At 42.6% G+C, this 27,456-nt stretch overlaps 1 protein-coding gene across 10 annotated transcripts; it reads left to right on the forward strand.

Annotated features, from left to right (window-relative positions):
• The first annotated feature begins 533 nt into the window (after window positions 1-533).
• On the forward strand, window positions 534-26,873 carry zgc:114130 (mRNA decay activator protein ZFP36L1). 10 transcript variants are annotated; one of them, XR_004203994.1, is made up of 4 exons: window positions 534-646; window positions 1,050-1,115; window positions 7,072-7,255; window positions 7,429-11,301. XR_004203994.1 is itself a non-coding variant. In XM_031796077.1 (4 exons), exon 3 carries the CDS (start codon window positions 16,573-16,575, stop codon window positions 17,551-17,553), a length of 981 nt encoding a protein of 326 aa, XP_031651937.1. In that variant the 5' UTR covers window positions 537-642; window positions 1,050-1,115; window positions 16,432-16,572; the 3' UTR covers window positions 22,432-26,873. The 10 variants fall into 10 exon arrangements, 7 of the variants coding, with proteins under 7 accessions (XP_031651937.1, XP_020363264.1, XP_020363263.1 ...); XR_004203993.1 differs by having other exon boundaries at window positions 536-642; XM_031796077.1 differs by lacking the exons at window positions 7,072-7,255; window positions 7,429-11,301 and adding exons at window positions 16,432-17,553; window positions 22,432-26,873 and having other exon boundaries at window positions 537-642.
• The last annotated feature ends 583 nt before the right edge of the window (window positions 26,874-27,456 follow it).

Consider the following 27,456-nt stretch of genomic DNA (forward strand, 5'->3'; position numbering starts at 1 on the left):
CCAACGTGGGCCTACTTCAAAAGGAAAATATGATGCACATTTACTTCAAATGCACATTTTTTTTGCAGGAAAATTATTTGTGCGCCCTTTTTCAGACTTCCAAGATATCCAAACTGTTTTGTAGTATACTCTAATAATGCTAAGCAATACCAGAGGCCTGAATATATTTTTTTATCATAGCATTGAAGTGGTAACAAAAGGTAGCCTAAAACGAGAAGATATTCAACAAAACATAAATTGTTTATTTTTACGTTTTGTGAAAATGTGAATTAGAGAGTGAAACATTTGCGTTAGAGAATTAAACCTGAGATTATGTGACACTTAAAATATGAATTTGAGAATTTCACATGAATTTGGAAGGGTGTGAGCTGGATGAAGAAAATAACTGTTTGCATTGTTGTCCTAGCTGGTGACTATATTAATAAATTAAGAGTTTCTGACCATTTTTTCTTCTGAATTTAATACTAAATAAAAAAATGTTTAGCCTTTTCACTTGTTATCAGTCATCCAAACCAACTATTTGTGTCCTTCGACACGCCTAAGCAAAGTTGTGCCTCCTTCGCAGTTTCCGTAATCAGGAAGTAACGCTTTGTTTACATCGTGGGCAAGTTAGGGGAAAATACCTCAAACCAGAGCTGTACAGTAGGTATTCTGTTGGATTTATATGCGTTACCAATATATGATCATGTTGATTGCACATGGATAGCAAATTATTTTGTAACTTAGAAGAAAGCATTGCCCGCAGTATCAAGCACTAATTTAGCTAACGTTAGCTACAGTAGCTGGATGTTGTCGCCCAATGTACCAGGATCATTTAGCTAGCATGTTGTGTTCGTTTGTCAGTCAGCTAGAGAACCTTGTCTGGGTTTTTGTATTAAGAGTAACATCATCCTCAAGAGGGGAAATGGACAAGGTAACGTTAGGTTAAGCTCGTAACGTCACACATGACATCCACATCAACAATTGTTTGAAAGATTGGTCATCATCAAACGGTGTGTTTGTTGTATCCATTATTGTCACATTGAACTATTTATGTTTTCTTTCCACAGGATAGGGCCTCGTGTGTTCACTCTGGAAGGCATGGGCTTCAGAGTAGGACACGGGCTTAGAGAAAGGTAGGACAACAGTTTTCACTATTGCATATGCCCAGTTGCACTGTATTTCAGTTTGACCTAAGTTCCACCTTTAAGTACTTTAGCATGAGTTTACCTGACTGAACTGTTGTTACCTAAATGGCATGCTCAATATACAGCACCAGTCAAAAGTTGGAACACACCTAGTCATTCCAGGGTTTTTCTTTATTTTTTCTGTTTTCTACCTTGCAGAATAATAGTGAAGACATCAAAACTATGAATTAACACATATGGAATCATGTAGTAACCAAAAAAGTGATTTTCATATTTATCCCATGTCGTTTCATTGGCTCTTTGTTGACTGTATATGCTAAAGCAACAACACATAGTTGTGGGCAAAATAACATTTCTTTAGCCACTAGAGGGTAGTCTCTGCAAAATACTCTTCTGACAGCAAGCAGGTGAATTGTGTCAGTGCATTTTCCTTTGAACAGAGAGCCCAGTTGAACATTATAGCAGTGATATCCAGCTCTCAAGTTGACTCTGTTATTATCTTGGGATATGATCTGTCTGCCCTACCCTGCATCAAAAGCAATACATTTAAGACCTGGATTGAAGATGTTGTTTGTACACAATAATACTTTAAAGGGGCACTCTGCAGTTGCTACATTTTTGTACTTGTGAATGATATGTACCTATTGATTATTTAAGAATATAATTTATAAATGCCTCAGCCTTAGTTCAACTGTTGTACCCCTTACAGAACCCAAAATATAAGATTATTTTACCCCAATGTTTGTAAATAAAGTAAACGTAAACAAACAGTATATTTGGTATGGTCTGTCCTTGCATCCATAGCTTTAGAGTGGTTTTCAGAGTGGCTCCATTTCTCCAGCCCATCCCTCAGCTTTTTACCAAAACGGGCTGAGAGTAAACTTTGTTATTATTACAACTACTGATTGCCGCTTTAAAACACTATTTGATCTAGTTTGGTACTTCCTGAAAACAGGAAGTTACCTCATCTCTTACTGTTCCATGAGAATGTTTTATGGATTGAAATGCATAATTCTGTTCTGTTTACGATCAGTGCCTCAGGCTCTAGAAAGGCTCTGTGTTCAGCTTTCAACATTTCAAAGGGAGAGCCACCTACAGCCAAAACCTCTGTTTTGTATGAAATTGTGCTTACATTTTTTTAGGCAAGTCAGTATAGAAAAAATGATTTACAATGACGTCCTACCCCGGCCAAACCCTAACCCAGACGACGCTAGGCCAATTGTACGCTGCTATATGGGACGTCCAATCACGGCCGGTTGTGATACAGCCTGGAATCAAACCAGAATCTGTAGTGGCGCCTCTAGCACTGAGATGCAGTGCCTTAGAACACTGCGCCACTCGGGAGCCCCAGCAGGACATGATTGATCTATTTGGCACAAAACTTTGTGATGGTCAAAATGGCATATTGTTAAATACAGAGCAACAGAATTAGCCTAGGTTAGATAAATCCTCTTCTAGTTTTTTACTTGTCCGGGGACTTTTAAGAGGAAGGAGGATGTATGTAGGCTATGTGACTGGAGTGTGTCCCAGATATCCATTCCCTTGTGATCTTGGCTTCATTCGTTTTGACATCAAGCAGAATATTTTACAGTACAAAGCCATTAAATATTCAACATGGAAACCTCTCCCTACCTCTGATGATAGGTTTTATACCCTTTTCAAAGACCCTGTCCTCTTCCTGATTTTGACATATCAGTCAAGTCAGGTTTATTAGTGCTCTCTTAAAACCAGCTTTATTAGACTGACACATCTGTTATGTAATTCTCTGTAAGATTTTGGCTTTGGTTCACGTTACTTGGAAATGTCTTGCCTTGCCCTTTTTAAGGAAAGGCATTCTTAGGATAAAAGGATTTGTCAGTACCTCCAAAACCAAAACTTGTAATGCTCCCCTCAACATAGCCAAAGGTCGATCATTCCTTCACCTTAACGCGTCTTAAATTGCCGTATCCAAGCACATAGTCCACCGCGCCACACCGGCGCCTTCGCTTAAACGCCTTTTTTTCCCCTTTGATGAAAAGAAACAAATACAGAATGCTTTGGCTTTAAACTAAGATACACAAAGGAGAACGTAGGGCAAGACTACCCGGGGTGAGCCATTCACCGGCTCTCTTTGTGGAGAACTTACTTACTTTGCCACAGGGAGAAGTAAATAAATGCTCTGAGCCAGATCTCCAGCTGTCTCACTTCTCCTTTCTAAAGCCATAAAAAAAAAAGAGGCTGGAGCGAGGCGGTGTCTACTCCTCCATTCTAAAGCAGAGAATTAACTATGGCCAACTTCAAACGCCCCGTCTGGTCTGAATGTATGTTCAAGTCAACATCCGCCACAGTTCCACCTCTTCATTTCTTGTCCTTCCATTCCTTTATTTTCCTTCTGATGCAGTTTTCTGTTGTTTTTTTTTGGGGGGGGGGGGGTTTAATTTTCTTCCTGTGTTGTGTACTGTTTCTGTTTTATATTTCTACCATATAGAGTTGGTTGTAGTGAATGTATGTCTGATAATTTTTTTCCCAGGAAAACGGTTCAAAGACCTATGCAATTTTTACTACCATGGTTGTTGTACAATGCGTACCTGTACTTTAATAGCTGTTATGGTCTTTAATTGTATGTTTTTTCCCCCCTCCAAATAAAGATAATTTTTTGAACTCTTCAATATATTCATCATGCCCACTGTGAAAGAAGTGGCACACTGTCTTGTGATGTAGAAGTTAGACTGATTCAACATGCAGAAAGCTAGGAGGCTGGCAGTGAGCCGAGTGTAATACACAGTGACCCTCCATTGTCCATATGGCATTGTAATATTTTCAGAATTAACTTCTGTAATGTTTGCAACACTGATACCGAACTCTTTTTTTCTGACCATGAAAGGGAGTCCTGGGAGAAGTGAAAGGAAAACATTTTTAAAAAAAAGGGAAGATTATATGAATTACTAAAAAAAAAACATTACATTTACCAAAGTCAGTGGGACAGAGATGATCTGGCTGACAGCATAAGGATCCTCTTCTCCAAACTCCAGTAAAATGGTCTCTGTCTCCAGAGCTTGATTGTGCTGGAGCAGTGAGCTTGTGGAGAAGAGTGGGCAGGGAGCCAGCTGCTGCCCTGCATAGCGCTGCATGGCGTTCCCAGGCCTTCCCTGCATCACAATGTAATCAATAAAGTTACAAGAGGGGACTCTTTGGTTGTCCCACCACCCCTCCTGCACCCCCCCCCAGACCCAGCCCGTGGAAAACACTCTCCTCATCATTCTCCTTTTCTCCTTCCTTTCTCCTCCCCCTCCTTCATCAGTAACCTCTTCTCACACACACACACACACACACACACACTCATTTATCGTTCGAATTTGGATGATTTAATCTAAGTATGGGAACCAGAGCCCTGAAAACCGTCTGCAGCTGGGGAGTGAATGAGTGAACAACGTACTTCTGACACAAAAGCAGCCCCCCTTCCTACACCCACTGCCCCATAGCTGCAGGCTTTACTGATTTGTGCTGCTGTCACAAGTTCTCTCAAGATTCCACTCTTTGCTCAAGGCAGAAAGAGAGATGCAGAGAATACTTTTTTTTGTTGATGCTCATAGCTATGTTATTACACATCTCTCTGAATTCAGTGTATTTGTGTCGAATGATATTTCTTAGATTTTCTCTTCCAGTCACTATACTGACAGTAAAACAAGATGAGTTGCATCTTGATTAAATTAATCAACTGTAAATATTGAACAAATTCTCATATCAAAATGTTGAAAGCTACATCAGAGAGGCTAATTTTGCAAGAGTAGTTTACGGTATGCAGAAAGATTTCTGTTCTTCAAACAGCCTAACTGTGTTATCCTGTTTGCAGTGTAGAGGGCTATATAACCCCCATCATTGCTCCAGGTTTACCTCAAACTGTTTGACATTTGCGCTCTCCAAATTACTTTCCACCCATTGTTTCTCCAATAAATCATCCAGAAGGTTGGAATGAGGGAATGGGTGGTGGGTGAGTATGGGGTCCATATCTCCAGGAAAATAACAATAACTTTTAATTTACCACTCTTTCCTCAAAGGGGAAGATATGACCATTTCTTTGTGGGTGAGAGGAAATCTGGCTACAATACCAGGACGTCTGGGGAACTTTTTTCTCTTTTGCCGTTAGTGAAAGGATTACTTTTTTTTTTTGTACGAGCTTGTGGCTAATCACTTCCCCCAGATAAAGCCCCTCTCTTGATTAATAGACAGGCAGAGACCAAAGGAGGTTATCAAGGGGATAGGAAGGCAGGTCTTGGAGGAGGGGGGGGGGGTTACCTGAGAAAAGCTTCGGAAAAGATTGTGTGGGCTGGGGTTAGTGTGGCAGTTCACTAATCAAAGGGTTCTGTTGCCGTTACAAAAACCTGCCCAGCCAAAGCCTGTGTTGTCAGACATCACTTCAGGCTATTCAAATGGGTAGATTGGTCTCTAGATTATTTGGGAATTACATTGCTAAATTCAGTTAAAACAGTATTAACCAATCCCAACACTGATTTCCCCCCCACAACAAATCTTTATCACCTGATGCATTTTGGGCCAACCAGTCACATGTAGGCTACTAAACCGACTCAAGCTAATGGGATTGTTTTGCCTTTACACAAGCTGAAAAGCTAATCGTGCCACTGCTAGGAATTGACAGAAAAGAGTTGTTTAGAATCACTTTGCTTTCCTGTAGTCTTCGTTGTCATGAGCCACACGGGTTTGTTTACGTTGAACTGGGGTGGGGTCGCGTTAGAATCCCCCTGATTAAAGAGCACCTTTCTTTCAAATAAACCTTATAAGCGCCACTTTCTCAACTCCCGGACTGCAGTCACACACACACACACCCTCCCTGACCTGACTCCGGTGCCAAGGTAATGCAGGCAGACCTTGTGGGTTTTGGGTTTCACAGAGCTCAGGGCTAACTTCATGGATTGTTTGGACAAATCAGACACTTTCCTTTGTCACACTTGTTTTCGTCCTTCATGAAGACAATGCCCCAAATGCCAATGGCTAAGAAAGCTAGGTCCAATTGGTATTTCATTAGAATGCCCATTTGGAACCTTCACAATTAGTTTAGCCTGCATATATGCTGTGCTGTTGGGGAGGGATGTCTCAAAGCATTTGCAATGGTGACTTTTGAGGTTTGCCATTACTGGCTTCGAGGAGGCTATGTCGTTAACTGTTCGTGACACAGGCTGATAACAAAACAAACGGTCTACCTCACCTTTCCCCACCACAACCTAATGAATTGTCTAATCCTTGGGACCAAATCTATTTACTATACCTACATTACTTGATATAACATTTGTTAAAGCTCTTAGTGGTTGAGAGTAAATTAACAGCTACCTGGACTTTCTGCTTTTCATCCCCTACCTACTTGTCAACATGAATTGAATGTGAGATTGTGTTGTACGTGTCCATAGCACTTTAATCAATCACCTCACCAAACCTACATGTACATATTACCTCAATCAATCGCCCCAACTACCTCGTACCCCAGTACACTGACTCGGTACCGGTACTCCTTGTATATGGGGCGGCAGGTAGCCTAGTGGTAAGATCGTTGGACTAGTAACCGAAAGGTTGCAAGATCAGATCCCTAGCTGACAAGGTAAAAATCTGGCCTTCTGCCCCTGAACAAGGCAGTTTAACCCACTGTTCCTAGGCTTTCATTGAAAATAAGAATTTGTTCTTAACTGACTTGCCTGGTTAACTGCGTCGCTGGGAAAGGTCTCGTAAGTAAGCATTTCATGGGAAAGTCTACACTTGCTGTATTCGGCACATGTGAAAAATACAATTTGATTTGAAGTACTGTTAGTGTAATAGAATGTACAGGATGTATAGTATACTATGTCTGGCCTCAGTGTGTCTGCAGGTTAAACATTCTATAGTGTCTTGTTAAATTCTCATTCTATTTGTTTCCTAACTTGCCAGCTCTGACCTACAGTATATTGATTTTCCACAGGCCATAGCCACCATGGTTCACTGCGACAGGCCCTCCCCTCACCAGAGTACTCACTGGGTCATGAGGGCTATGGGGGCACATGCTGCCCTTGGGATCAAACCTTTAGGCGGACAAATTAAAAAGGAGAGATTGGGTGGTTCTGCCCTCTCACCTTCCAAACCAGCTCATCATGACAGAAATGCAGGTGTGTGGGCTTGCTCAACCATTAAAATCAACAGTTTGATTTAAATCACGAGAATAAATATTTGTGTATAACCACCAAATGTCATTTTTTTCTCTCTCTGCCTAATACAAAGTTATCGCACGGCTGTATGCATTTCATTTGCTTCAACATTGTCATTTGTGTTTTGTTTGCAGAGCAGCACAACAGACACCTTCCCTGTCTCTTCTCATCTCAGAACTGACACAGTCCTCAGTAGAAAGCCACATCCCCTAAACCCATAGAAGAGTTACTCTTGCTTATCCTTCAATGTTTACCTAATGAAATGTCGTGTCAGTGGTAATCCGGGCATTTGTGGCCAGTCGACCCCCATCGAGTCCTTCACAGCTGTCTCACCCTATGTCATCACTGCTGGGATCCAATGGGCTACCCCCCCAAAAATAATGACCCCTTTGTCCAACCCCTTTACCTCCTCCTCTACCCCAACCCTCCCACCTCCACCCATTTGGCCTCTCCCCGGTCACAGAGCATTTGTTTGCCTGTCTTTGGCTCTAATGGATGCCTTTTTGCCTTCCATCTCTCTCCATGACTGGCCTTGTACCTTTGCCCCTTTGTGCGGGACCACCACAGCACTTTTTGTGTTTAATTGAATCAACAGGATTGCTGTTTCAAGGAACGGAATGGCAGGGTGGGGGAAGTCCAAGGGTGGGGAAGAGGCCACCTGTGCGGTACCTGCTGAGCATGCCTGATGGGTGTCAGGGCCTCTGCGTTGGGCTAAATTAAGCCTGTGTGTATTTTGCTAACTCTAATGGGACCCAGATGGATAGAGGAGGCTGACTGTTTTTCTAGTGTAGGGTGAGCAAGGAGAAAGATCCACTGGTGAACTCATTACCATGACGCGAGTGAGTTTTCCCCCCCCACTTCTGGCCACACTGATTAATCCTGGGTTATGAAGGTAAACATAGAAAATATGTGACCGAATTACGATCTGTATTTGTCATTAGGAGTAATTGAGGGATAGAATACAATCGAACAATCTGTTTTTGAGTGTTAATGGAAAGTTTGAACAACTATTGACTTTCCTTTGTGAAAGCAATATTACAACCCTTCAGTAGCAACACTTCACATTATGCTTTGGGAAATTAAGCATATCATGACATGCTCACCAACATGAAATTTGTTCAACAATACGTGCTGCTCCTATAAAAATATTTTTCCCATAGGGTCGGCCTTGCTTGGCTTTAACAGTGAGGGGATACGGAACCAAACAACAATTTCAACAACAGTAGGCCAACAAAGCAACCTAAACAAACATCGACTCAAACAGACACGGCTGAGAGACCATAAAACCATGATTTTCATGAAGGCCTGGCAGAAACCTGGATGTTGGGAAATGGTTAGCCAGCTAGCGGCCTGTTGATGCCTAATCATCTCAACATGTTCTGACCCAGAGCCCATCTGCCTTACCTCTGCCTGGGGGGTGGCTGGAGGTTTGGGTGGAGCGCACACCTCCCCCTCCACCACCTCCCTCCTCCCCATCCACCTCTCTCTCCATACCCTCAGGATTCACAAATCAGCCCAGTAACCAGATTATTTGTCAAGTGGCCCTTAAGGAGGAACAAACAACAGAGCCTATAAAGAGAGGGTGAGGTGTGGGACTGTTTTAGATTTTGGAGTTGTTCAAATGGTGACCTACATAGTGCTGGGGGTAGAGCAACACAGGATTGTGGGGGAGGGGGATCTGTCTCTTTTTCTAAGCATCCCCTCAGCCATACATTTTGTATATAGGCTTTTTAAAATTTATTGTTATTACGGGAAAGTAATGCTAACGGAATACAAAACTGTGGTGCTCTGCGGAAAAGTGCTGAAATAATAACAAGGAAATTCCCTCGGTCTGAGATACAGATAAAGAAATATAACTCACTCTGTCTCTCTCACTAATTACTATAACAAATGGTCAAACGTCTTTATGAAAGAACAGTTTGTGTTCTCTCATGGCAGTGTGACATCTGATTCCTGCCCCAGCCCCCATGTGATTGTACCGATAACAGGGAACTCTGAAATGTCATATCACTCTAACCTGGTTTTCTCCCCCATCCATTTCCACTCTGAACCAGCCAAGCCATTTTGCTCCCCCGTGGAAGGACATTATATTCCAAAACAATACCAAGCACTAAGAGGTCGTTTTAGAAAAGCTTTACAATTGGGAGCGATGGGTGATGGGAAACGCACAAAAATTGTGTCCCTGCCGTTTAATATTAACTTGAATATCTATATCTCATACATTCCATCGGTACATTCGGCATTCTTTCCGGTTGACTGGCAGTAATAGTATTCCATTTCAAGACTCATACTAATACCTTATCACAACGGAAATTGATTAACATTTTATGGTCAACAAATCTTTGTAAACTATCTAATCCATATTGATTATATTCCTACAAAAAAAAGAGAGAAAAAATCCAAGATGCCCAACTAGTTACTTTTACAAAAAATACAAAAAATGGCATTTCATTTGATACAACCCCATTTCCTTCAGAGGTGAATACAGGTAACTGCCAAAACAAAAGACAAACAAACATAAAGTGTCTTAATAGAGCTTTAGGCCACCGTGGGTCTCCAGAACAGCTTCAATGCACCTTGGCATAGATTCTACAAGTGTCTGGAACTCTACTGGGGGGGATGTGACACCATTCTCCAACAGAAAATTACATCACTTGTTATTTTGTTGATGGTGGTGGAAAACGGTGTCTCAGGCGCCGCTCCAGAATCTCCCATAGGTGTCCAATTGGGTTGAGATCTGGTGACTAAACTGACACACACACACACACCCTTTAACCCCACTATGCTTCTTTGAGACCCCTCTTTCAAAGTCTCTGACATTTTTTCTTCTAGCCATGGAAGCCAAAATAATGGGCAACTGGGCATTTTTATGCATGACCCTAAGCATGATGGGATGTTAATTGCACCTCTCTAATTCAGAGGGGTTGGGTTAAATGCGGAAGACACATTTCGGTTGAATGCATATCAGTTGTGCAACTGACTAGGTACCAGGTACCCCTTTTCCCTAATTGACTCGGGAACCACACCTGTGTGGAAGCACCTGATTTCAATATACTATGCATCCCTCATTTACTCGAAGTGGTTTCTTTTATTTTGACAGTTCCTTGTACATTTAGAGTCATTAACAACTTTTTTTCTATACCATTTCTTTACAATTCTATACCATCTATTTCCCTCATTGAGCATGAGCCTCAGCACGGTACTGTAGCTGGATGATTTCCTTTAGAAGAGGAGCCCCTCTACAGAGCAGTGGTGGTGGAGGTGGACTCTTTGTTCACGTGACGGATAATCACAATCACTGTGCTCAGGCATGCACAGCCAGTCGCTCCTCAGCCGGCAGGCCAGCCCTAATTAGAGCAAGCCCTAAAGTTTGTTATGATTGGACGGCCGTGGTGAAAGGGAAGGAGCGGGAGACTGAAAGAGAGGGGGAGGGGAGGGGAGGAGGAGGGGGCTTGTTCACTGCGAGCAGATGTTCAGCAGCGTCCAAATAACTCCCGGGGCCTTCAGAAAATCCCTCACCGGCATAGCTGTGCAGCACCCTCGAGCCTCGTTCAATGGGGTTTTGTACAGCAGGACGTGTTTAAAAAAAAAAACATTTCTCTCCCTCCCTCCCTCCACCCCTTCCTCCCCTCTCCCATCTCCCATTATGCACCCACATTTCCATGCTTTTGAATGGCCATTAAAGAGTGGCCATAAAGGGGGCCAGCAGGGGCAGCCTTTGAAAGCGTATCTGCCTGATGTGAGGTAAGATAGGGCCCCCGGCAGGGAGCGGGACAGAGGGGACGGCGTGTGGAACACAAGGGCCTTCCTGTGGGTTCAGCGCTGGAAAATAGAAAACAGGCCCTCTGAGAAATGAAGAAAAGCACTGTCTCCCATCTCGTATCCAAAGATTAAAAGAAAAGATTTTTCCACTCTCACTCTACCTCCATTCTCCCATGAGTAAGGGGTTTGTGGCTAGGTTGTTGCAGCTGGTGTATGTCAACATATTAAAGCCAAGGCTCAAATGATATACTGACTCCTCACGAGTAAATGAAAATGTCCACAAAAATCAAGAGGTCAGGCCAGTATTGTCACTAAATGATTTTCAGTGATCTAAAAAGCATCACTTGATTAAAACGTTGCTCTAAAAGCTCTGAAATCATACTCTATTAGATATGTATACATTTTCCTGCCATTACTGCAGATTGTGTGTTTGTTCCAATGAATTGTGGGAAAGTGTTTCATGCCCTTTCTGGTCCTTTTGCTATACCAGGCCTTTAACAACCGAGCTGACCCCTTGGATCGAGTTGCCAAGTACATGCCATTTGGACCCCTCACCATGACCTGCCATTCCCTAATGCTCTTTCAAAAACTCCACTTTTGTGAAGAGAGCATGCTGAGTAGTTTAAGGCCCAAATGCCTCATGTGGTTTTGCAATTATATCTGGCTAAACAAATCCAGTGAGAAGGACCATCAGAAATCAATCTTCCTCCATCCTCCCTTGTGCTTTATCTCATTGCCTGCACTGGATGGTACATCCTCTAACAACAAACCAGAGTGATTCTTGATAACTCATCCATAACCCCTGGGCAAACTTTGGAGTATTGCCAAACGTTCATTATCTTGTATATGGTTGTGGTTTTCTGGAGACCCGATCTGTCGGTCGAGCCGTTTGTTTGTGTCGGGGTAACCAGACTCCTCTCTGCTCCAGGGCTGTGGCTGATTAAAGTACACCCCCCACCGCCTACCCACCCACCCATATCCCCTCAGCCAGTTCAGAGTCATACACTCTCATGCTCACAAACATAGACACAAACACACACCAACACCTTGGCAAGAGAGGTTGTGGTGGGGAGGGTTTTTACCTGTCATTCTGTCCTGACAGAGTGAATACCTCCCCTCGGGATGAGAGGTTGTTTTGGCTTGTCTTAAGTAGAGGTGTATCACCTGCTATTGGCATCCCCTCAGGATCTCTCTGGCAGTTAACACTATCCACGGTTAACGCTGCGCACTACTCTATTACAGAAGAATATAGGTCTTTAGACACACCACTAACATTACAATCCATAAAATACTACAGTTGGTTATCATCAAATCTTTGGCATAGCCATTTACAGTATTTTTACCCAATCCGACATAGAAACCACTGTTCACTCACAGCATTATGCTACAGTATTTCAACTATCGCTTTGGCTACCTGAGCACAAGCTGGCTCTCCGGTGTTCAGGCACAGATGTATGGTATCAGTGTGTGTGACACGTAATAACACGCAGTGGGGTTCATCACCTGCAAATGAAATCACAACAGATTTGCATTGGAGACACACACACACACACACACACACACACACACCACCATCACTCAGGAGAAGAGTTTTGGGACTGGGCTCTTCAGTGCCTCCTGATACTCTTCCCCCTAAACAATCACACCATACCCCTCCCCCAGTCCCTTCCAGTCAAACCACTCCCCTTCACATCTTCAATGGGGGAGGAAGGCATTGTTAGCCCAAAAACATCTTACTCATTATGCACTAAAGCCCTATTAACCAAGCTGACCTAAAAGAGGCAAGGATGCATATACACCTCTTCTCCCGGCCTTCTCTTCCTAGCCACACAAAACTCACCCACTCCCCCTGCTTTTGGACAACATTGCATCAAACATAGAAGCCCTTAATGCTCCGCTTAAACTCACAGATTGATGTTTACCACACTCTAATGGTCTTTAGACCAGATGGTTTGGAGGTCTTGTCTGTGAGGTGTTTGCATTTGTCATGGTCCACATAATCTATTCTACAGCTAGCACAGTGGTCAGGGCTGTTCCCTTAAGCCATATGTTTTTCGGTCCTCTTTTAATGGAAACCAGAGTCATGGGTTATTTCACTGTGATTATAGAACAGCAACTTCATTTTTGAACGGTTAAAATATTGCAGAATCACAATTTTCTTCCGTTTCCTATTCTTTGCGTTTGGCTCCAGAATTTGAAAACAGTCGTTCTTCTTCGTCTTACTAGGGCACATCACAGTAGACATTGATAACGTACCAAAAATCTTTAATAACACTTTAATAAAGCATTACATTAAATTATTGTAATGAGGCTTAATTTCTTAATTGTTGTGACATTCATTTTTGGTTTCCTTTCAAGTTATTTTTACAATTGATACTGAGGGGGGGGGGGGGGGGGGTGGATAGAGGAGCCTGTTTTGAACTCTGCTATAGTTTCCTTCATCTCACAAAGAGGACCTTTGATTAAAATGTGCTGCTGTTTCAAGAGGGCACAAACCATTGAGCTTTGGGCATAACCAAAACAAAGCTTTTCTTTCGGTATTGTCCTGTGCTCAAGTTATGTTACTGAAAGACCTTAAGTGCATGGACATAAGACCTAAGTCAGCTTGTTCACAAGTGCCCTTGTGTCTCCAAAAGCCCCTTTGGCCTAACTTAACCCTCTGTCTACCCCCTATTTCTCCTCCTCAGTCAGTTCTCCTTTCCCTCAACAAGGTGCGATGCTCAGTATAGCAAAAGGGGACCATAATGTGAACTAACAAGTTGTCACTGACTACATACTAAGAGAGATTGGGACAATGGGATAAGACTGCAATTAATAGGATCCTGCAACAGTTTCTTAGTGTTGAACATCCAAGATCGCATACTATGTGTCTGCCAAACATCCCCAGGACCATCTCCACTCACGCTGCGTCTGGTAGGTTTTTAGTCTGCCATCCCTGACCGCGCTACCTCTAAACCAACGTCCCCAATGCTGGCTGCACCCAATGTGTGACTACGTCACCCCTGCCTGCCTTCCGTCACCTCCAGGCATCATAGGCTTTAATCTCTGGCCTGGGGGTGAAAACATTCAACACCTTCCACCTCTGAAATCAAAGGCCTTTCTCCAGGAGGCCTGTCGTCTCTGTATGTTTGTGCTCCAGTGGCTGATGCTACTGGTGGGCTCTGCCTGGTCTAGCCAACACTCGTTTAGCTGACCAGGACCATAACTCCCCCATGATCATGACATCAAGGTACTTCAAGATCCTCCTCCATATGGACACACACTCACAACGGGTTTGATGTTTTAATTTGATGAGCCTTGAGGATGAAACTATATATTGATGTGTAGTATGAGATTTCCATAAGTTAATCATGTGGGCTACAGACTCCACAAGTGAGAAGGTTTGTGACTATAGCATGGGCTCCTGAGTGGCGCAGGGGTCTAAGGCACTGCATCTCAGTGCAAGAGGCGTTACTAAAGTCCCTGGTTTGAATCCAGGCTGTATCACATCCGGCCGTGATTGGGAGTTTCATAGGGCGGTGCACAATTGGCCCACAATTGGCCCAGCGTTGGCGGGGTAGGCTGTCATTTTAAATAAGAATTTGTTCTTAACTGACTTGCCTAGTTAAACAATGGTTTAAAAAGCATTGCCATGCTGGCCAATGTGGCCATGTTATGGACACAATTTAGTGTTGGATTCATTACATGTGTTCTTGGATGGTATGCAGAATGGTGATATTTTACATGAGGTTCTGTTGCTCATTGCAATGCACTGACATTGGTTGGAATTTCTACATTGCTATTGCATCCTATCATCTGCTCATTGATATTTATGTGAGGAGAAAAGCGCACCAACTTCATCATCTTGTCCAATTCGACCGTGAATAATTATGTGCTTGTGGCTTCTGGCTTCATCAAACTGCAACATATATCTGGCGTCTTTTGAGAAACGTATTCACTCAAAATGCAAAAATGGATTGTACGGGAGAAATGTTATGTTGTCCAATATTGATGTTCATCAAAATGTTATTTGTTGTTGTGATGTGCTGTTTTGCCTGACTGGTATGCATCCAACTACTCGGCTGCACGGTGGGCCATACGGATGGATGAGAGTTGGTGCGGGGGTGTGGCTATCGTATACAGTGTAGCGTTAAAACCACACGTGGACCAACACACGATTTGCAGTTCGTACAGGAAACTTTGAAAAGTTTGACAACTGGAGCTAACATACTTCCCCGTGTGTCTAAGATGGAACCCCATCTCAAGAAAATGCCATACGCGCTTAATACATTTCTTGATTTGGAAGAGGTTATGTGCAAGGTAATTTTGACGATTTTTATACCATTAAAAATAGCTACTTAGTTAGCAAGTCTATGTTGCACAAATCAACGGATGCCTTTTAAATTCTCAAAATCATGCATTCTATATCCATAGTTTTGCTATATACCTAATTCGTTCAACTTGCCAACCAGTCGATTTTGAATGAATACCGGTAGTGAGTGAATTTGCAATGCTGCATTTTGGAACTGCAAAATGGAGCCATTTGTTTTCATTTTGCAAGTTCAGTCCTCAGCTAGTGGTGTGGTACCTTTTGGGTTCGTGATATCATGTCAGCTAGCTATGTTAGACGCAAATTGTCTGCCATATTTCCTAACATAAAAATCTATGCATATAGTCGTGCAACTGCTAGTGACGCTGAGAAATTGCATCTAGTCATTAATTGACGTGCGTTAAGAACTTGTTTCACTAGAAATGACTCAAACTATTGTTGGTTAACACTAGCTCGATTGCTCTTACAATTGAAGCTTTCAGTGCACAAGCTAAACGTGGAGTGCCGATTTTATCCATGTGTAGATTAACCAACGTGCATTTCAAAGAGTTTTTGTGCGCGCTTCAAAATGGTATTAGCTAGCTATAGTAACGATATTCTGCTAACTTGCTAACTGAACCCAAGCAACTAGCTAGAGGTAATAGCAAAACTGAGAAGTTGCATTAGCGAAAGTCACCCACAGTAGCCTTTCTTGCACATTTAACAATTGGCCATTTGCGAAGTAAATCTTACAGCACCTAACTAGATGGTCGACTGAGTTGAACTATGCTGTTTCTTTGGGCATTTGAAAGTATAATCCTTGCAAAGTTTAACATGCTCATGTTAGGCCTTTGGACAGAATAGAACAGTCTCAGTTGATTGCCTGTGCTAAGTTTCCCTTGGTTTTTGCTATTTCCTGTCATTGTTTTTATGTAGAAGTGGGTCCTCCAGATGAAGTTAACATGAGATGCTGTTCTTGGCTTGTTGTCTAAAGAAAACTAGTCATCCTTTTTGTTTTGAAAATGTAGATGTATGTATAAGTTGTTGGTTTTTTTTCTCCCCTTTTTTTTTACTGTCTATTCAGCAGCTTCTGAGCCTGGACCTCCGGGACGCATCCAAGCAGTCAACATTCCCAGTGAGACCTGTTGGTTACAATAAGCCCTGGACCCCATGTTCCCTCTCTGCATCTAGCTCTGCCCTCTCTACTCACACCACAGAAAGTGCAACCATGACCTCCAGCCACTGGGGGCAGAACACAGAGGCCTCACTCCCATCAAGATTGAAGATGTCATTCTGGGCTGAGCGCTCGGTCAGCATGGTGGAGCCCAGCATGAGCACCCTGGGCTGGGCCTCTACAGAGCCTAAACAGCCCCCAGCCTCCCCTACTGGTGGCCCTGTCTCTGGGTCTCCCACCTCCTCACGCTATAAGACTGAACTCTGCCGCACCTTTGCTGAGAGTGGCATCTGTAAGTACGGGGGGAAGTGCCAGTTTGCCCACGGCTTTGATGAGATGCGTGACCTCAACAGACACCCCAGGTACAAGACGGAGCCTTGTCGCACCTTCCACACCATTGGCTTCTGTCCTTACGGCATCCGCTGCCACTTTGTTCATAACAATGAGGACGACCTGGGCCCTGGTCCTGCCAGACCTGGGCCTGGTCCTCAAACCCCCCGAACCAGACGACCCCCTCTACTTAGGCAGAGCTTCAGCTTCGGAGGCTTCCCCTCCGCCCCTCCACAGCCCCTGGAGCACTCCCTCCCCCACCCCTTCCTCCTTGTGCCTTCAGTCTCCCCTCCCACCTCAGCTGACATAACCGACCTGCTCTCCCACGCCTTCTCTGAGGTGGGCTGTGTCTTTGAGCCGGCCCATGAACTCCAGTCTCAGTTTCTTCCCTCTCCTGACTCAGGCTGTTCCCTCTGTGGGCTGTCCCCTGTGCCTTCCCAGAACCCCTGTATCTTATCAGAGGGCTGCAGCCTGCAGCAGAGCCAGAGTCCCCCCTGTGGGCCTGCTCTCAGGGCCAGGAGCCTCTCCTATACCTCCCTGTCTGACCACGAGGGTGGGTGTGGCAGCTCAGCCAGCAGCCTCAGTGGGTCTGACTCCTCTGGTCCAGATGGGTCTGGTCGGCGGCTGCCTATCTTCAGCCAGCTCTCAGTGCCTGACGAGGGCTTCAGCAGCGAGTTCTGCAGCGGCACTAGCTTTTTCCTCTAGGTAGGACTTGCGTCTTTTTTTTTTTTAAGAACCATGACTGCATACTATTGTGTACCTAATGTATTTTTACGGGCAGATGCTTGACGCAGAAATGTGCTTCAGTTAAGCTCAAGCAAAATTAAGCTGTACAAGTTGACAACAAGGCAAGGTGCCAGAGTTGCATTGCACTGACTATTTTGGAGAGAGAAAAATAGTGTAATCAATGTTATTGCCCCTGGAAGTCCTCCATTCCTGCCACCTGCAGTTGTAAGAAGTGAACTAGTCATGTAAATGACTAGCAATTCATGAATCTTAGAATGTTAAAGAAAAAAAAAAGCCAAAGACAAGGACACAATGCATCTCTGCCAAGTTAGATTTACCCCTATGAATGTTGGTTGACTATTGTGACATTTGTTTCTTTATTGTACATTGTTCTTCTGACTGGGCTTAAGAAATGGACCTTTCCAAAAACCCACTTTTTTTTTTAAATGACCTCAGTGCCTGTAAACTTTTACAGTAAATTTTTTATGTTGTTGGAAACTGCAATTTTCATTGTTAGTTGCAGGGGCCTTGGATTTCTTCTTTATTTTAGATCTAAGCTTAAATTGGTTTCCTAACTTTACTTAGCAAGGTGGCTTGTGAGAATGAATAATTGTTTTCTCACTTGTTTCTGTAATCTCTGCAAATGTTTGAAGTTGTATGAAGACGTTCTGAAGACGCACCGAGAGTGTATGTCCCTTGTGTGATAGACTCTGCACGTAATCCCCTGATGAGCAGAAAAATACATGTGCACGGCAAAGTGATATGATTCAACTGGGTTGCCGTTGGAATCCGATTCTATTGAGTTGGACCTAAACGGCACCTGGTTCAGTAGATTGAATCGTAGTGTCTTTCTAGATGTCCTTGGGGAGATCTAATGGTAGATGGTTTGTATCTGAGATGTTTTGGTAGTTGGTTCTGAGAGTGGGTGCTTTTTTTTTTGCATTCCATTGTATTTAAATACCTTTTTGACCAACATGTTTCAAGCTTGTTTAGTGATAATGGAGAATCTTTAGTAAAGTAAGTTTAATTTATTTTTAATGTATTTATAGAACTTTTTGAGTTAAGTTTAATATATTTTTTGTTGTACTGGAAATAAACTTTTTTTAAAACATTGTTTAATCTTACAATTAATGTATTTCCTCTGCCTTCAAGGTGGTTGGGGGAATCTGCCCACAATGGTGGCTTCTGTGAAATGCAGCACTACATTTACAAAGACTGAATTTGTCATGGAGCCGTTGTTGTTTTTGCATAATATCGACCAAATTCCCAAATGAACATCAGCCTCTTCAAATTCTGCTGAGTCACACCAAATAACTTGTGTATAGCACACTGAGAAACTTTTAGTTTGTTTCCCGACAGCATCCTGTCGCGCTAACCTAGTTATAACTCAGCTACACTGATTTTCTTTGGAACTTTTGTTTCAATGTAAAGCAGCTCAATAGAAACACGACCCACAGATTTATCTGTTGGCTACTGTAACGGGACTACTCTTCTATAGTTAGTCCTTTTGTTATTCAGAGTGTGTGGGGAGTTCTGTGTGTGTGTATAGGGTGGGGGGTGGCCAAGTGGATCAGATTTCATATGGAGATAAGATGGCTTTTGTTTCATCCCTAATCTTTACACCCCTCTGCTCACTCCCTGCATAGCAACAAAACTGAATGCCTTCAGATGACAGCTGACGCCTGGCCAAACAACTGCTGTGCCGTTTGCGGGGCTGCTATTTTTAAAGATGACGACAAAAGCTAATAGTTGCTCAATGTGAAACGGAGTGACACACAATCTCTTTACTTGAGTTACTCTAGGAGCAGTTAGGCTTCCATCTCCCTTGAGACAATGACCATGTCGAATGATATCCAATAAGTGTTCCCCATCTTTAATAGGTTGATCAGTTGCCTTCTATCTCCAGTGAGCTTCATGGGTCATCGCAATGACAAAAAAGAATCGGAGCACAATAAAAAAGATTTAAAAGTCAACCCACAGCACCGTTAGTGGTTCGCGGTTCAGTAATGAGAAACTGATAGTTCATCATTCCCTTGTCAGCGTGACAATGGGATGGGGTGCCTTCCATTGAGGAAGGCGTGGCAGGGAATGGGTTGTCTCCATTGTTGGACGGGGGAATTCTCCCACGTCGAGCCCAGTGAGTTTATACAAAGACGGCGCATTCTCACACAGCCGCGGATCATCTGGTGGACGGAGCAGATGGCTACGTTCACGGGTAACCACGGGTCAAACATATGCTCCTGGATAGAAAGGAATATATTTTGGAGGGAGGAGAGGTTAATGTGTCCATGCCTCTCAGCACTAGGAAGGGCGAGGGGGAAAAGGTCTAAACATGAATTAATACAGAAAGTTTTCCAGTGGCTCACCCCGAAAGGCCTGGTGTATCCTTGTGGATGCTGGTGTTTTTTGTTGTTGTTGTTGCTGGGAAAAGTTATTTTCTGTTAATGATACTTTAATTGTGGTGTTTCATTGCGAGAAAAGCCTCCTGGTCACAATGGCTTGTAACGTTACTTGGCACCCTATTGACGTGCTCAGAAAGTCAGCTGAAACGTCTGTATATTTCCAAGCCATGGAAGCGCTTCACCTGTTATATTTTTACTCAAGGCTATTTTCCACTGTTCTCAGCATGTCTGTGTTATTTTTAGTGCTGCATTGATATTGATTACTACATTGAGTTCGGAGCTTGCAAGAAAGGCATTTCACTGTACTTTTTAAAAATGTATTGTATTCTTCTTTGCTCATAAAATAGCAGTAAGGATGTTCGCCACCAGAGGTCAGTAAAAGGCTTGTTTAGTCTGATCTACACTGCTACTGATTCTGCTGTGCCTTGGGCCTAAAAGAGAAAATCAACTGCATCTAGGGGTCAGCATTTACATGTTCACCAATGCAAAGCATACACTTACTGTTGTGTGTGTGTATATATAATTGATATATGATAATTTGCTTAGGGCTGGTCGTAGTTCAGTGAACTTTACATGCCCACATGGGTATGTTTTTGATTTATGGGGATTTTTGCATATGGATAGTATTTCTGTTATCTCTTGATCTGTTTATGGCACATTCTGAAATTATTTAAATATCTAAAAGGTAACTATTTTAGTAAAGCATGTTGAAAGAATATATAATGTTGAAATTACTCACAACCCAACACTTTTGTACGTGCTCTAGAGTCGCACAGTTCCCCTTTATAACAGTACATATGCTCCACCAATGGAATTCACCTATGGGTAAAGCACGACTGGTACTAAAGCAACACCCGGGCTCTGACTTTTAGCCATATATGTATTTTTTGCTACTTCCTGTCACTTCCCATCACATGATTGGTCAGTATGGTGGCGGTTAATGATCCTCTGAGACCTGTCCAGTTGGTGCCAGCCTGGCGCTCACAGACCCCATTGCCTTAGTTTCACTTCCTCTTCCTGCTCTGTTCACTTCCCCTCACAGACACGCACCACAGGCTCACAAAAGAGGAAGTGGCCTAGGTCATCGCCATAGCTCAGCCAAAGATGGTGGATAAATGAAGATAGTTCACTCAGGCCGTATCCTTGCAAAAAAAATTCAGTTCCTGTCTTCTTAAAGGGTGTCTCTCCCATAGACACCAACGCGATAGCAGCTGGGTCTGGTCTACTTAGTTCATTGACTTCCATTGAAACAGAAAAAATTAGGGAGTGGGATATCTCGCTTTGTCTTCCGTCTCTGGCTCAGCTTTTTGCAATGTCTTGGTTTTATAGACCACGAGGATATACAGGCTTCGCAGCGAAATGCTGTTTTAGACCATCAGTCAACACACTGTAGTCATGGCTGGAGGTTAGAGTCGTCTATCTCTTTATGAGTTGTCCTTTTATGTTATTCCTGTATTCCCAACCAAATACCAGAGGCACCTCCCAAGTTAGTTTGTGTACCGGGTGTCAATAAGTGTGGCCTTTTTCTGCACCTTGAAAATAATGTTAACAGGGTAGGAACCAAAGTTAGGTCAGTGTTTCCCCTGGGACCCTAATTAGTGGTAAACAAATCATGCCTTAGACCACTTCAGGTGAGAGCTTTCAACTGAATGTCAAATGTAGAGTATGTGTTGTTGATGTACAAGTCCATTATTTGAATGAGGGCAACCATTTTAGAGAGTAAATATTTGGGGTGTGGTCAATTGTACTGAGAAGGTATGGGTTGAATTTGGTTATCAGTGTTTGACAAATTCACAAATGTTTATTTAAAATGTATGCCAATGCAGTCTTTGGAGAGACTCAGATGGGGGTCCCAGCAGTGGTTTGAATCCAACTTCTCAATATCAAATCATTTTTTGGTAACAATTAAATACCTTACTGTGATTGGTTTCAATTAAAGTGGTAAAAAAAATATATGCTTCTTAGCAAAGAGCAATTTCTCAAGCAAGAATTTTGCCAGGACTGTCTAGGAGTGTCTGAGTGGGGAGGGGAAACTGAAAACTAGGTGTTATTGACAGAGGTTTGAAACTTTCTTTCTTATTGGTCTAATGACTAATTTACATCCTGGTGATGTCACCAGGCAGGCCAAAACTCCACCCCATCAAAACAGGAAGAAATTATATTTTACAATTTCGCAGTATTATTCCAACCTCATGGTGTGGAAATATATTTAAAACACAGGAAATCACATTTTTGACTGCGCTGGGCATTTAAAGGGAAACTCCACTCAAAAAACATATTTTCGTACTCTTGATACAGTCCTAACATCTTTTGCTGTCAAGTTTTCACGATATTGGACTTTCAAGAAGCAAAGTGTCAATGACCACATCACCATGTCATGTATTTAAATTGCTATATTATTTACTGTTTATGTTTCAAATGGAGTGGCTAACTGAGTTCTCTCTTCTTTCATCAGAACTTGTCACTGTTTTTGGTAACCCAAAGGAAACCTGGTGAAGAACTGTGGAGATGAGATGAAGGGCAGTGGCCTGTCATGGAAAAACCTCCCCCCAAAAATCTAAATATCAGCAGCAGTGGCGCTTTCTTGTGAAAGCCTTATGTTCCGTATAGGAACGAAGAGGATTAAGGATCTCTACAGATCGGTGTCCCGTCCGCAGGACGGTTGAGCTAACGTAAGCTAATGTGATTAGCATGAGGTTATAAGAAACAAACAAAAATCCCAGTACATAGACATATCTGATGTTTGTAGAAAGCTTAAATTCTTGTTAATCTAACTGCACTGTCCAATTTACAGTAGCTATTACAGTGAAATAATACCATGCTATTGTTTGAGGAGAGAGCACAATTATGAACGTGAAAATGTATGAATAAACCAATTAGGCACATTTGAGCAGCCTTGATACAACATTTTGAATAGATACAGTGCCTTGCGAAAGTATTCGGCCCCCTTGAACTTTGCGACCTTTTGCCACATTTCAGGCTTCAAACATAAAGATATAAAACTGTATTTTTTTGTGAAGAATCAGCAACAAGTGGGACACAATCATGAAGTGGAACGACATTTATTGGATATTTCAAACTTTTTTAACAAGTCAAAAACTGAAAAATTGGGCGTGCAAAATTATTATCCAGTTCACTGGATCACTCTAAAACTTTGCACATACAGTGCTGCCATCTAGAGGCCAAAGTCTAAATTGCGCCTGGGCTAGAATAATTCATTATGCCCATTCTCTTGCATTTCAAAGATGATGGTACAAAAAAATAAGTTTTTTTTCTTTGTATTATCTTTTACCAGATCTAATGTGTTTTATTCTCCAACATTTGTTTCACATTTCCACAAACGTCAAAGTGTTTTCTTTCAAATGGTATCAAGAATATGCATATCCTTGCTTCAGGGCCTGAGCTACAGGCAATTAGATTTGGCTATGTCATTTCAAGCGAAAACATATATTTTTTTAAAGGGGGCGGATCCTTAAGAGGTAAGTATGTTTCTCGTAATGTTCTCGGGCCTGCAAAAAAATGGAATGTTGAATCTTTCATTGCAAATCCATATTGCTGAATGATTCCCAAGACTAAGATTGTTACAATGAGTGTGTTCACTGTAAACCAAAAAGAGAGAGCACAAATACTTAAGGAATATAATTTCCAAGGAATATCTTGTCAGTATTCTCAGTTATCTGGTTGACATGGTCGTTTATCAATATCAGATGAAGGATCTGGACAACGGGCCTGTTGATACAGAGAGAAAACGGAAATGTTTTTTTCCACCGGACTCGACGATGCTCCACTTGAATAGATAAGTGAGTGAAGCTTCCTGGGTGACGCAAACCTTTTTTTTTTGCAAACATTTGCAGTTCTGAGAATTTCATGGGACGAATGGGGGTACATGTTGTTGTCAGCAATTACCACTGGGGATACATTAAGTCGTAGTGAATTGAGATCAACCAAATAATGCATTTTTGAGTTAACTTTCCATGTTGTGTTAGTCACGCTCATGTCACTCTCCAATTATTTTACACAGCCACTTTAGCCAGTGTGTGCAAGCACCGCCGGAAATGGCAGCAAACTCACAGCGAGTGAATTAGATTGACTGACTTATTTTGAAACCCAACGGAAGTTCATTCACACGTTCATAGTATAGTGTACCTACTTTATACTTTGAAAACCACAAATATTTAGCTTTTCAGAGTTTCCTCACATCAGATGTACACGTACAGTAGTGTGCAATACATTGAGAACGCCTTAATATTGAGTTGCTTCCCCCTTTTGCCCTCAGAACAGCCTCAATTCGTCGGGCCATGGACTCTACAAGGTATCAAGTGTTCCAGAGGGACACTGGTCCATGATGACTCCAATGCTTCCCACAGTTGTATCAAGTTGGCGGGATGTCCTTTGGGTGGTGAACCATTCCTGATACACACGGGAAACTGTTCGAGCGTGGAAAACCCAGCAGCGTTGCAGTTCTTGACACAACCCGGTGTACCTGGCACCTCCTCATACCCTGTTCAAAGGAACTTAAATCTTTTGTCTTGCACATTCCCCCTCTGAATGGCCCACATACACAATCCATGTCTCAATTGTGTCAAGGCCTCAAAATCCTTCGTTAACCCGTCTCCTCCTCTTCATCTACGCTGATTAAAGTGGATCATAGCTTTCACCTGGATTCACCTGGTCAGTCGATGTCAAGGAAAGAGCAGGTGTTCCTAATGTTTTGCACACTCAGTGTAGCATTCTATTATTGAATGATGTGTATAGCCAAAGGGGGTAGATAGGGTTCAGTGGCTAACCTCTGCTTCAGAGGAGGGTGTTTACTGTAAGATGCAGATTAGGGATAACCAGAACCCTCAGATCCATTCAACGGGGCCGGGAATGGTGTGTGAGCCATTCGTCTTGGGTAACAAATTCATGATTTGAAATATCCTCACATTATGGTCAACCTTTTCAACCCATGACCTGTGCTGTACTTGAAAACATTCCCCGAATTTACAGGAGTTGACTTTCACCTTGCCCACGTAGTTTGACCTAAGAGATGCAGCTAGGGATAGGCATGTGTGTGTGTGTGTGCAGTGGCGGTACATATTCTTGCATGAAAGTGTGTGTGTGAGGAGATTACGAGAGCGGGGGCTCACAGGGCAGCTCTGTTCTGAATGGCCACCTTTGTGGTTCTCTCATGCTAGCTCCATTTCCCACAGGCCTCTTAGAGTTTTACATCTCTCTGGTGACGGTGGGGTTGGCGCGGGAGCAGTGGCGAAAGCTCAGCTTTTCTTTCTGTTTTTGTGTCTCTGATTCTTCTTACTACATGTGTGGATTTGTCCCATTGCTGCAGGCACTCTGACAAGAGAAAAAAAAAAAAAACATTTTTGTTTCCTAAATGCTTCTAAAAACACGTGTGGGTTTTTGCAACACACGTTGTTGTCAGTTAGATTTATCCCTGAGTCAGTTCGAACTCTTCCACACTGCTTTTTCCCAGTTGTGTAAGATATGTCTGTACACAGTAACCTGGATGTATGTGAGGATTTTGTCAACATGCCCTTTTGTAAAAGGGCAAAATTTCATATTTGGGAGGATGGTACATTTTGTACCACATTGTTTATGTATGAAAAGAGGATAAACAGTTTTGTGAACCTTATCCTCTAGTTTAATTTGTTAGCGTTTACTATAGAGGTGGCCAATGTATTTTGTAAAGCAAGTGGCTGATAGCACAAACTCTGGAAGTTTCCCCACTGGGCACAGACGTCAGTTCAACATCTAGCTTTGATTTGAATTTGGTTGAGTTGTCAACTAATGTGAATTCAACGTGAAATCAACCAAACATTTCACCCTGTCATTGGATTTAGGATAAAAGTTAGGTGGAAAAAAAATAGGAAATTCCTTGTTGTCCACGTTAATCCGGCGTCATCACAATACATTTTTTTATTTAAATGATATGGAAACAACATTGATTCAACCAGTTTTTACCCAGTGGGTTGTTTGGTTAGAATGTGGGTGTTCATTCAAAAAAAGAAAAGTTAACTCCAATGATAATAAAAGGTAGGGTGGTTCAAGCCTGAGAACATCTGTGAAATCTTGAAGACATTGCCCAGATATTAGACGTGTGCTTAAACTCTTTTCAAATGTTTCATCCTAGTTTACGCACTGCAGCAAATATTTTTATGAATCGTCCAAACTCCTTTATCGGGCAATGTTTGTTACCTTGGAGAAATAAAGTGGCAGCGGTTGGATGTGTGGAATGGTGAATGTGAGTGTTTTCAGATGTGTGTGTGGACAAATGTGGCTTTAATATTTCAACGTGAAGCCCTTATTTAGAGATGGCAGACCTTTAACATGGGCTCCTGGACTTACGGTCCTTACATGGCAATCGGAATGACTTGGACGATGATACATTTATGAACTAATAGATACCAAATGTATATCCATTTGGCAGCAACCTTTCAAAGTCATGACAGTATGTGATGATGTATTGTTTCAAAAACAATTGTATCTTTGAGACTTCTCCAGCACAGCGAAACCACCTAGTTCATTGCGAAGCTGGCCTGGGTTGTGTAAGCCAGTGATGTAAGTCGAACACTGCCTAGCAAAGGCAATAATGCTTGGCTGGGCAGACGTATTGTTTGGACAGGAGTGTGTCGCTGTATAAACTGAAACATGTCAAAGAGTAATTTAGCACTGAGCGCTCCTGCTGATCCGACTCCTTAGTAGCGGTCTGGGTCATGAGGTTTAGTGAGAAAACAGTGATTTTCGAAACAGGAGGGGCACTATCGGTGAAGCTCAGTTGTCTACTGCTGCCATTGCAAACCTGACAGCAAGTCATGGTTTTAGCTAACCCTCCTCTAAAATAACAGACCTACAGTGCCTTCGGAAAGTATTCAGACCCCTTTACTTTTTTCCCCCACATTTTGTTACGTTACAGCCTTGTTTTAAAATGGATGATATATATATATTTTTTAATCCAGCCATACACCATAATGACAAAGCGAAAACATGTTAAAAAAAATATACAAATAAATGCTATGGGACTTGAAATTAAGCTCAGGTGCATCCTGTTTCCATTGATCATCCTTGAGATTCAATTGATTGGACGTGATTTGGAAAGACACACACCTGTCTATATAAGGTCTCACAGTTGACAGTGCATGTCAGAGCAAAAACCAAGCCATGAGATTGAAAGAATTGTCCGTAGAGCTCAGAGACAGGATTGTGTCGAGGCACTGATGTGGTGATGGGTACCAAAATAATATCTGCAGCATTGAATGTCCCCCAAGAACACAGTGGCCTCCAACATTCTTAAATGGAAGAAGTTTGGAACCACCAATACTTTTCCTACAGCCGGCCGCCTGGCCAAACTGAGAAATTGAGGGAGAAGGGCCTTGGTCAGGGAGGTCACCAAGAATCTATTGGTAACTCTGACAGAGCTCTAGAGTTCCTCTGTGGAGATTGGAGAACCTTCCAGAAGGACAACCTTCTCCGCAGCACTCCACCA

Source organism: Oncorhynchus kisutch, linkage group LG18 (assembly GCF_002021735.2).
Source record: "Oncorhynchus kisutch isolate 150728-3 linkage group LG18, Okis_V2, whole genome shotgun sequence".
Taxonomy (NCBI): Eukaryota; Metazoa; Chordata; class Actinopteri; order Salmoniformes; family Salmonidae; genus Oncorhynchus; species Oncorhynchus kisutch.

What these genes read in the sequence shown, in the direction of transcription:
- zgc:114130 (XM_020507667.2), top strand. Translation starts at nt 15,284, where the DNA reads ATGGAACCCCATCTCAAGAAAATGCCATACGCGCTTAATACATTTCTT. An exon ending in TGGAAGAGGTTATGTGCAAG is followed by an intron (nt 15,356 to 16,428) that starts GTAATTTTGACG and finishes CTGTCTATTCAG; the next exon opens with CAGCTTCTGAGCCTGGACCT.